Here is a 12,162-nt window from a genome sequence, read left to right as displayed (position 1 = left end):
GAGGTGTGCAATGTAGAATGAGTGTCTCACCACTACTGACACACAGTGATTGAAGTGTAGATTACTACCAACATGTGTTCCAAAGTCTAGTAACACTGTGTTTGAGCTTAGAGGGATGCTATGTGTATCATAAATAGCAGGGGTACTTCACTGCCAAAGGGGACAATGAAGCATTTTTAACAAATGAAGTTAAGCTCAAAAATATGTTTACAAATGGGAAGTACCCCATTAAAATTCTTGATGTGATAACACAAGTGAAAGAAGGAAGGGGGGACAGGCTTAGCCCTACTTTAGGCAAAGATGATATTGGGTATGAACGGGACACCCCTATTTATAAGACTAATCCTATGGTAAATGAAAGAAATGGTTCAGAAAATAACAGGATTTACAAAGGAGCTTTTGTAATGAACTACAATACTGATGTACACCAGATCAAAGATGTTACAAACACTTGGGACAGATTCGCTATTTTTAAGGATTTCAAAAGGATTTTTAAGGACCCACTGAAATTTGTATTTAGAAAAGGATGCAGCACAAAAGAACTTCTAGAGGATAATAATAGTTTTAGGAAAGAAAGAGAGAGACATTCAAATGTGTACCTGCGCTCAGTGCTCCTACATTGCGAGTCTCTTACCATTATGGGCAGAGATTGACACACAGAAACCAATACATATGCCAACTGTAACATTTTGGGGATGATCTACTTTGCTTTATGTCAAAAATGTGATGCTTTCTATGTAGGGAAGACTGAATGCAGGCTTACCAAAAGAATATATGAGCATTTATATGAAATTAGAACTTAACAAGGAAAGAAATGCTTTATACAAACACACCCTTAATTCTGCCCAAGCCAGTTATAGATTTTTTTTTTTGTTCTGGAGATAACGAGGATCAGATACAGGGAGATTTATTGGCAATTAATACTGGAAGCCAACTGACCACCTGGTTTGAATGAAAATATTCCTCTGGCTCCCATTTAAAAACTTAGAGCAGCTAGGCTATGAATGTTGTACACATGTTTAATTGGATTGAACTATGTAGAATTTTGTATCAGTGGTGGTAATATTCTGCTGCTTTTTTATAATGTTTGGGTCCGAGGCACCTGAAGGGTTAAGTTTTAACTGTTTTTATTTTTAGATTGTTCAGCTGTCCACCCTCCCCCATGTTCAAATATAGAATAACTAGTTATTTGCACTTTGTATATTTTACACATTTTCATTTTGTACACTGGATGGCGCAACTTAAGTTTTAAACATGTATTTTGTGTCCGATATGAGCATTTTAGTTATTTATCAACAAATCATTGTCATGATTTTTAAGGTTATAGTTTTCATACTTCATACATTGATTTATAATTTTATAATTTGAGTGTGCACATTTTTATTTGAAATGTTTGGATATTTTAAGCTGGAACTGTTAAGCCTTTATAATTTATCAGATATATAATCTTCCACAGTGTAAAGATATTTAATTTTTTTTTATGGGTGGATTTTCCACAGTGACTGGGTGTTATTGTCTGCTTTATTTGTGACTATTCTAATTATTGCTTACAGAATCAAATAACCAATATAATGTGAATGTCCAATTATCTAATTTATTTGGTGGGGTTATGGGTATTTAAACCCAGAGATTGTATGTTACTATCTGATGAAATCCTACTGTCGGGACAAACATGTGGTGATAAAGCATTAATGTAATGTTTGTATGTGGTGCTCGTATTACATTAATAAACTTGTTCATTTTTACTGTCATGCCTCCTCGTTGTTCCTGGTTTGTGGATTTGTGGATTCATTAGTTTACTATCACATTGGTTGTAGTTCGTTGGGCACTGAGTTTTCCTTTTGTTGGTGTTTTGAAGTTCACCTATGCCCCGGTGAATAAGGTCCATGCTGATTCCTTCCCCAGCCTTGCAGATAAGGGTTTTTAGGCTTATGGTTCAATACTTCTAGTTCTGCATGTTACTAGATTGATGTACATTGCATATCACACATTTGACATTAATTTCTGCAGTGTAGGTGATATATGTGTGGAAAAAGTACTGATACACCAAAGTTGCAGTGCTTGGGGGTGAGGCAACACATGGCTGTACTGTAAATATGTGACATATTGTTAGATAGGGCCTTCAGTTTGTTATATTCCCACATGTAATTTCATGTCATAGACAGAAAATGGACAGTAAACAGCAGTAATGCATATTTACTTTTCCATAGAGTGGAGAGCAGTGAGTTTGGGTGATGGTTGACAAAGTGTTTGCACATGCAAGACACACATTTTCAGTACTTTCCATGTTTGCGTGTAGTTAAGCAGTGCACAAACGTGAGCTGCATTTTGAAAAATCTGAGAGTGAGTACTGAGTCTATGAAACACACAAGCTGCTTAACTGACTCTACGGCAGCATACGTAAATGCCACTGACATTTCTTTTTGAGCCCAGATGATACTGGGTTCAAATCTATGTGCATCTAATACTTTTAAGGACCTTTAAATAAACAGTGATAATACAATGACATGAATTCTTTACAGTACAAGTGTTGTTGTGTGTTGGAATAGCACACCGGGGTTAAGCAGCATTGAGTGGAGATAGTCGCACCATTATACTGCCACTCACCGTTGCTACACATTGGTGCACAATGCGAACCTCTGTGCAAACAGAGTCCAAAAAGTGAAGGGCTCTATTGCTTTCTGCTACTTATGCATGCTGTGTGATTCTATTTTTTGACCAGATTAAAGGTGTTAAAATGGGGAACATAGGAAAGTGGTGAAAATGGGGAGCAAGCAGGGGGAAGATCAAAGAGAATGCAATACAGGACAGTGCAGGAGGGAGGTAGGAAAGAACCATAGCTATCCACTTTAACAGTGTAAACTAAAAATACTTACAGAATATTAATTGAATTTGGACAGTCACCTCCACAAACAGGGGTGACAATAATGCAATCAAGTTGTATGTCAAGAGAACATGTGTGCAAAATGGAGGCTATGTATGGGATGATTTATTTCTGGGACAGGTGCCCATTTTTTTTTTAATTCAGTAACAGAGGACTGCTGGGTAAGGGATGTAGGTATGTCTGGGTCAGCTAAGTTGGGTAGGTGAGGAAGCAAACACAAACATAAAAGACAAATGAGACAAGTGACACACAAAAGGTTGGGGGTCAACATGATTGGGGTGAGGGAGGGGATATCAAGCTAGGGCACAGTTGAGAATACAGTACTTACCCACTGGACTGTCATCACTATCCTCTTACTCTGCTGGCAGCTGGAGTGCTTGATGTCTCCTCCTCCTATGGACCATGAGGCAGAGCAGCCTCTCCATCTTGGGTAGACTTACACCAATGGTACGGTGAACGACCCTATGCACCATCCCTGACAACTCCCTACAAGTGAGGAAATCACCACCTATGCCACTGCTTCCAGAAGGTACTGCACCAGCTTCCACAGTAGTAATACCTTTAGCCACAGATAGTGCAGAGGCAGTGCTGCCAGAAGTGGTGGGCATTGGTGCTGCAGTTGGTGAAGTGGGAGCAGGCTGGATCCACTAGGGCTGGCCTACCTCACTGTGCTGCACAGCATTTACTGATGTGGTACAGATGGATGACATGGGTGATATTTTGATGACATAATAGAAAATAAAAAATGAGAGAGGGGGCTGGGGTGAGAGATAAAATTAGTACAATCATATATGACATGCAATGCATTAATACAATTATACAACTCTTTTATCTGAAATATTACATTTAAGTAATGTCCTAACAGATGCACACTCTACTTCAGATTGCTGAAAGTAATCCTTGAAATGTGCATACATTGCACATATGCATGTCCCAATTATACAGATTACAGTTTACAGCAGGGCATTTGTGCCACTGGTATAGAGCTTTTAACTGAATGTAATTATTATTGAAGAAATAATATTTTATAATTGTGAATCATGGTACTTGAACCCACAATCTGACTACAGTCTAATATTGGACTGTTACAAATGGTTTATGCTACAGATGCACATTTGCTTTTTACAGTTGGGATATGCATGCTCGATTTGATGCAACTCTATAAAAGATCAAAAAATCTATCTTTAACTTTTAATGCTACAATAACACTTCTCTTCTGCTGCATACATACCACTTGCTTCCCTCAGTCTCTCCAATCGAGCAACATGAGCCTGTCGATTGAACTCACATTTGGTGAGAGCTGGGGAAAGAACAGAAAAGCATTATGCATAGCCATCTTGCCCATATTTAGCTTTCTAACTCTTAGAAGTACTCTCTTATTGTCATACTAACACAGCGATGGAATGTTCACAGTCTCAAATTCCTGCGACCTGTGTAGGTCATTAAAATAATGCCTACATTGATATCCAGTGTGTGGGATACCAGTGACACAGGATACAGCCTGGGCTAAACTATTCCACTTCTCAGACTTGTACTGGGAGCCAGAATTGTCCCTCTGCAGAAGCCTTTGGCTGTGATGCTTTACCAGGAGTCCAATAAATATCCTGGACACCCCACCTCTGTGCCCTGAAGTGTGCACCTTCCTCTCCAACATCAGCCATGCCTACCAGCCAAACTAGAGCAATGGAAACTGATGCTTTCTCACCAATTCCAGTTATTGCATGAGCTGCAGACTGTAAAGCACTACAGGGTGGACAGGAACATACTACAAGAACACACTGAGCTCTGCCACACTCAACTCAGACCCAGAGCCAACAAAACAAAGGTATGCACAGCCCTTAGGATTCTAGATACAGGGGCTTTCCAAAGACCAAGTGGGGGCATGATGGGCATTTCTCAGGCATCTTTCAGGGTACTCCACCAGTTCCTGGATACCATCCTATCACATGCCAGCGAGCACATTTCTTTTCCCCTCATCCCTGAGGCTATGGCCAGCAATATGCAACACTTCTACTGTATAGCACACTAACCTGAGGTACTGTGTGCCATAGATTGCACTCATGTTCACATCAAGTCATCACCCAGTGAGGAGGGTAGAATCTACATCAACTGCAAGGGGTACCACTCCATCAATTGCCAGGTCGTGTGCAATGCTCAGGACATTATTATGAATGTGTGTGCTGTCAGCCCTGGCAGTTATCATGACTCCATTATTTGGCACGCATCACAGGTGTTTGCTAGGGGGGCATCCCACACGGCCATTTACTGGGGGATGCTGGCTATGCACTGGAACTGTGGATGATGACACCCATCAGAAATGCACACACACCCACTGAAGAATGCCATAATGAGGCAGACGCACAAACTAGGAACATCATAGTGTGTGTGTTTGGGCTTCTCAAGTCAAGGTTTCTGTGCCTCGATATATCTGGTGGATCTCTGCAGTACTGTCCAGCCCCTGCTGGATAGGGCATAGGGTGTGGATTTGTCTATACATGAGCTAAATTCTTGGCTAGGCTTATAACGGCCTCAGGGCCAATAGCCTAGTAACTTCCTATGATCCTATGAAGTGTGCTGTATTATACAAGGAATATAACTTAAAGTCAGAAAGGTGCATCAAAGAAAAGAACACATGTACGTTTCTTGTTTTGTGTGCAAAGGGCCAATGATCTGAAAACAGCCCAAAGGTAATCTTTATCCACCACTGGCCAGATGCATTTCCTTTGGATGTGGTGTGTGGGTTTCAATGCTATTTCAATGAATGTGAGTTTCAAGGGTAGCGAAGTTTTAATGCCAAGTCTAGTTTCATTGTGAGACAGTGTTGCTTTGTTTAGCGGATGTCTGTTGGTGTTTTGTGCATTATTATGCTGCAAAATGTAAAAATAAAATCCAAATAATCATTGTAGAAGTAAAGCAGTATGCACACATTAGTGTTTATGGTAAATGGGGGAAAAATCACCAGGTAATGGGACAATAGAATGGCTGCAGGGGAATCTGGTGCAGTGACATATTTTGGTTGTCTATTCTTCAGTTTGCATTTGAAAGTTGGTATCCCACAATTCCATTGGAGTGGGTGGGGTTACGCAATTATGTATGCAAATTAGATGTTAATCAGAGTACAGATTTGTACCTATTTTTCATGGGCTTTGTCCAGATTTTTGATGTGTCCAGGTTGAGAGGTATGTGCCACTACACTCTCCCTCCTTAAACATCCCCTACTTCCATACCTTAATCTACCTTCTCTGCCTTTAACTCACTCTTCTCACTAGCTCTCTCTAATCTTCTTTTGACTACTTTTTCTACTGTCTTCTAAAATCTATTAAAAGCAAATCATCTCAGAGAAACATTCTATTGTAATTGTCTTGCCTTCATGCAACTACATTATGATAAAACTGGGTTTTGTAACCACTTACCCCAAAAACTATATTCATCTTAATGACATTTATTTTTATATATCTTGAAATAGTTTTGCTATACTCCTGATTATTGACACTGTATAACATTCTATTGCTACTTAATGCCTTTTAATAACCCTGTAACATTGCTGTTTAATGCTAATTTATAATGAAAATTGTATAATATGTTGGTGCTTTTCTCCCCAGGCCACCGCTAAAAAAGGGCTCTTCAGCTCAGTCGGACAATCCCGGTCAACAAATGTAAAATAAAATAAATAAATCTTAATATTAGAATATGCTAGTAGGCTGAAGTCATTTAAGATCGTGAAGTGCCACACTGTGATGGGTACTGCTAGTTGAAAAGACTGTAAAGTTAGTCTTCTGAATTGCATTTTGGATGTCTGACCAAATCTTAATCTAGTACTAAACCCATGCTATTTGTTGAGGAGGTGACAACTCATCAGTACTGTCTTGTGAAGCCTAGTTCCATGAGTCTAAGTAATAATTACTATGGGATGTAAAACTGTATCAAATTCTTTGGAAAGGTATAAAAATAGGAATGCAACCATTCCACCTTAATTTCAACTGTTGTGAATATAGTTTATGAAAGTTATTAATGTTTATCTGCTATGATTTGGCCTAAATCCATGCAGTGTTGGGGAAAGTAACTTTTCTCTGTTGGGCAGTTGATCAGGTAATCTTGTGAAATGCTATAACCTGCTTTAATGAGTCTTGAAATTCTGACACTGAATGGCCTAAAAACATAATTACATATACTAAGTCCAAGACGGCCATTTCTTGGAATATTTCCTTTTCTTCGAGGTATGGAGATCTTGGAATTACCATATACAAGTTTGGGGGTGCAGCGGGGCTTGCCCTTCTGCAAAAAAAAAAAAGTTTAAAGGAGAAGAGCAATGTTCAATATTTGCTCTTCTCAAACATTTTTGGTCTTTTTTTTCTGTATTTCTGCATTTGGCATTACAAGGGCTGACATTTCAACACAGACCAGCTGCCAGTTGATCAACTATATTTGAATGTATTTTTCTAACATTTTAGGCTGAGGGGACAGAATGGCTACAGGTATGTAGTTTGCTAGTTCAGGCACTTTGCCGCCTTTATGTAAAGGAATTACAAAGGATCGTTTCCAGAGTCTGGGGACTATAGTTTCTTGGACAGAGTACTTTTATAAGGATAGATACTGGGTATGCAGGCAATAGCTTCTGCAGCCATTGAGATATTTTACTGATAGGTTATCAGCTGCAAGTGAAGTGGGTTTAAGTTTCTGAACATTTTTTTCATGATGGTAGGAGATGTGGTAATGAGAAGTATTGACAACATGCATGTCACTTACTGATGTGTTGGGTGCATTGAGTTTATTAAGGGAGTTAGCAACATTTACGTACTATGAGCTAAATCTGCATGCTATGTTCAGTTTGTTTCCATCTGTGGAAGGACAGGATTGTGATTTTTCACTGGGTTATACACGTTTCTTTATTTACCAGAATTGTTTTGAGGTTTTTTCTGTGATTTTCCTATAGACTTGTAGTTTTACTTAGCCTTTATAATGGTATTATTACTTAGGTTTCTTAAGTGCTGATAATGTTACAGATTGATTGTTATTTCTAAAAGCCAGCTTTCCATGCTTTGTCTCTGTAACACATTACATTTTCTAAATGTGGTGTAAGATATGATGCAGGGATTTATTTGCCTCTCTTCTGGAAAGATCTAGTGCCTGGAGTTCAAACCACAAAAGGTAGAAAAGTTGAGCACTTTCAAGGAAATGAAGGAAGGAGTTACAAAGTGCATTCATAGAGGAAATAAAATGAAAATACAGCTGAAGAGTGACCACCAGCTTCAATATTTCTGTGTGATATGAGAGGGCAGAAGCAAAAGCAAAAAAAAAAATAGAATGGTGCACTGCCAGGAGTGTGGTCTCTATACATACCCACCCACCATGCAGGGATGCAGGGTGCTTGGTGCACCCTTTTCTGGAATTTTGAAAAACTGAATACAGTTCCAGAGGATGTACTAGACAAGGTCATGGAATCAAGTATGCAGTAGAAGGTTACCAAGGTGATAAGGGTAATGGGGTACACAGAGTGCCAGTAATTGCTCCCAACACTACAAACGAACAACAAGGAGGAGACACCAATACACCTACTGAGAGTCATGCTGGTGGCATAATGCACAAAAAAAATACATGTCTGGATAGTCCTTAAGCATTCTTATTTCACATACTTTGCAAAGGAATGGTGCACTCCCCCAAAGGATAAATTCGACCATGCAACCAGTAACCCATAAAGCAATAATTGTATATTTCATTTTCTTTCCAGAATCATACAACTAAAGGCCATCTAAAGAATTTTAACTTGCCTTCTCCAATGAGAGGATGACTTCAGCAGTCAGAACATTGACCTGCTGCTGAATATTTACTCCATCAAAGGAGGAATCAAAGCGCATAGCTAAGTGACTTTGGGTGCCACTTATGAGTGAGGGAAACATTAAACTGATGTCAGACAAGGGCTGGATACGACAAAGTACAAGTCTTCTTCCAGTCACAGTTCCATGAGGGAAGCAGATGTTAAAAGAGTGGTGGCCAGTTTTATCTCAAACAACTTTACAGACTGCAGAGTCACCTTCTCAGTGTTTATAAGTTAACCCCTGAGCAGGACCAACTGCATTATATCATAACTTGATAAATGACAACGTATTTCTGACTATGATGCAAAAGAGGTGTCAGAAGACAGATAATGTACAATTCTGGAGCCTCAGTTTCAAACCCAAGTACTGTAATGGATTCTACCACTAACAAACAAACAAATGCATCAAACTAAAAGACATTCTGAATTAAAATAAATCCCAAAATATCATCCTGTGCATTTTGAGACACCAGTGAAGGTTAAATGCATTGGAGGGCATCAACAAGCCACAACATCTGGTCTACTAAGAGCCAATCAAAATGCAATTGAAATTACCAATCACAATGCAGTGTACAAATCATCAGGGTGAAAATGGGAATATATGATAGATGGGCGGGTGAGGGAAAGGTGCACAGAAGCTAGATGCCAAAGTCAGGTGGATATGATAGAATATTCAGTTATCTTCCATTAAGAGTTCAACTGTCAGCCCTATGGCCTGATTTTGTAAGCTGCAGCTTAAAGCACCACTAATTTGTCATTGACAGCTTTGGACTGACCTCTAAGATCTCCTCCAGTGAATGAGGTCTGAGCTGTCAAAGGACTGCTCTTCTCCCCACAAAACAATATGTATTCTACAACTATACTTCTCCCCTGCAAATCAAAGATCATGCCATTTTAGAACAATCCTTCTCCCCATGTGAAATGAGGAGCACACATTCTAAACTGTCCTTCTCCACTGCAGAACAAGGACCATGGATTCTACCATTGTCCTTCTCTCTTGCAAAGCAAAGATCATGGATTCTATAACTATCCTTCTCTTCTGCAAAATAAGGATCATGCATTCAACAACGTTTTTTTCTCTCCTATAAAACAAAGACCATGCATTCCACGGTTGCCCTTCTCCCCTGAAAAAAAAAAACGACCATGAATTTAACAACTGTTCTTCTATTGATAAATGAGGACTGTGCATTCTACAATTGTCCTTCTACCTTGCAAAGCAAAGACCATGCATTCTACAACTGTCCGCCCCAGGCAAACTGAGAACCATGCAGTCTACAACTGTCCTTCTCCCCTGCAAAGCAAAAATCATGCATTCTACAACAATCTTTCTCCCAGTGCGAAATGAGGACCATGCATTCTGTAACTGCTCCTCTCCCCTGCAAAACAAAGACCATGCATTCTGCAACTGTCCCTTCCCCCTGCAAAACAAAGACCACGCATTCTGCAACTTCCCTCTCCCCTGCAAAACAAAGACCATGCTTTCTACCATTGTTCTCCCCATGCAAAATGAGGACCATGAATTCTATACCTGTGCTACCGGCAGGTATGTGAAACTGGTTTATGGCAACAACCCACTAATTAAAACTGTAACCTTGCTATTATGTGGCCAGTGATGGGCACATGGTACCACATACAGATGACACCCGTGAAGGGTTACACCCAGACTAGTGTATGCTGCACTCTTACACAACTTTCTGCAAAAACTAAAAATAAAATTGATGTGTGTGTAACTGAAAAAAAATGACAGACCTTAAAAGTCTGAAAGTATGCTTCTGCGTACTAGAAGAATTCAATGTAAACAGCTTACCCATACAGAAAGAGCAGAAGAATAAGGGCTGGGAGATTGGACGTCGACACATAGGACCTTTGTTGGAAACATATGAAAATAAGCACCACCAGGGTTGCAGGAACAGCATAATTACACTGAAATTGTAAAGAAAATACAGGTCAGTGAAATGCAGTTCAAACTGTAACAAAGACTGGTTAGCAAAACAAAAATTATAAAGCATAAATAACTCTGGGTAACGACATCACAATTACAAAGGAAGGTGAACATGAAAAGAACAGTTATGTATGGATATAAAACAGTCATCTCTGAGTTATTATCCACTTCCTTACTAAAACTGTACTGCAAGCAATTTTGAGTAATGACAGTCTCTCCCCCCTTTCAGCTGTGTGCGCCTTGGTATTAATTTTACCCCACTGCCCACAATCAGTATGCTGTGTGTGTGGAATATTTATTTTTCCAGTCAGTCTCATTCCTTTCCTCCCATCGTTAATAAGTCAGTGTCACAAAGTTCCAGGCTTGATGCACTGCTTTGATAGGTGTACCTTACTGTACAAAGACTATGCATTCTACAACTTTTCTCTCCCCTGCAAAATAAAGATCATGCATTGTACAACTGTCCACCCCCCGATAAGACAAAGGCCTTTTCTGTTCAAAATGGTTCCAAGTAGCACTACACTACCACATAACCTTCAGCACCATCTGCTATTTTTACAGTGTGATACATATGAGTACAAGCTGTGCCTTTTATTGTGCTGTGTTGTAGTAGCATTTCCATGAGGTGCATGTTTTTCTGCTAAAGAAAAATAAAACTAGCATCTACTGCTGTTGCAGTCATATCATCAACTGCCATCATAAAAGCAGCAGTGTGTGTCTGTGGAGCTGCAATCAGTAAAAGAAAGGCAGCCTTAATAATGTTCAATTTTCCCCTGCCTTAAACCATCCTCAGTGATTCATGCTCATTACTACTGCCCTAATAAATGGCCGTAGTAGACCTCTTGCTTACCAGAGAATAATTTTGCTTGAAGTGATGCACTGAGAAACTGGCACAGTATGAACAGTACTAGGCAGTGCATCCCAGAGATTCACTCCGTAACTCTGAGCATTCAGAAATGAGTAGGAATGTTACACATCAGCTTCTCAGACAGAGTATTAACATCTATAAGCAAGCCTAGGTAAAGCGTTAAAATGTATGAAAAGCTGAGCAAGGTTATGCAATCAGTTACCAGTTTCCCACGAAAAAGGTAGCAGGCCCTATCATATAACTGGTAAAGTGAAAGTAGAAATTACAGGACTCTTACCATATCCCAGGCAAAGTTAGCCAACCAATAGACCACTGGCTTGACCCCACTGACAAACTGCAGATGTTTGGCTTTGCTCACTCGCTCCTTTATCAGGAATAGCACAAAACTGGCAGGTACAAAGGACATGGCGAAAATCACACAGATGGACACCAAGACATCCACAGATGTAGCCATCCTACAAGCAAAACACCAATTATTATGCTATTAAGCTTGTATCTAACACCTTTAACACGCATGACATTTAAATAAAAATTGGTCTTGCACAGCTGTATATGGCAGACTGGGCAAATTACGTATATCCTAAAGGTCATTTACTATATTGTTATAAAAGTAATAATAAAAATACAATTGTTGTAAATTATTCCTAACTTCC

The 12,162-nt window shown here is 39.5% G+C and overlaps 1 protein-coding gene across 1 annotated transcript in view; it reads right to left on the bottom strand.

Moving 5' to 3' along the window:
* Positions 1–12,162, bottom strand: part of ABCA7 (ATP binding cassette subfamily A member 7) — an 882,362-nt gene that overhangs the window by 179,303 nt on the left and 690,897 nt on the right. Inside the window, exons 36-37 of the mRNA XM_044053819.1 lie at positions 11,787–11,964; positions 10,507–10,622 (exon numbers count right to left, since the gene is read on the bottom strand). Of these exons, the coding sequence (XP_043909754.1) occupies positions 10,507–10,622; positions 11,787–11,964 (294 nt within the window). The remainder of the gene's footprint in view (positions 1–10,506; positions 10,623–11,786; positions 11,965–12,162) is intronic.

This window comes from Protopterus annectens, chromosome 13.part0 (assembly GCF_019279795.1).
Source record: "Protopterus annectens isolate FY-2018-M chromosome 13.part0, PAN1.0, whole genome shotgun sequence".
Lineage (NCBI taxonomy): Eukaryota > Metazoa > Chordata > Ceratodontiformes > Protopteridae > Protopterus > Protopterus annectens.
The sequence above is the reverse complement of the archived record's forward strand: the minus strand, read 5'-3'. Positions and strand labels throughout refer to the sequence as shown.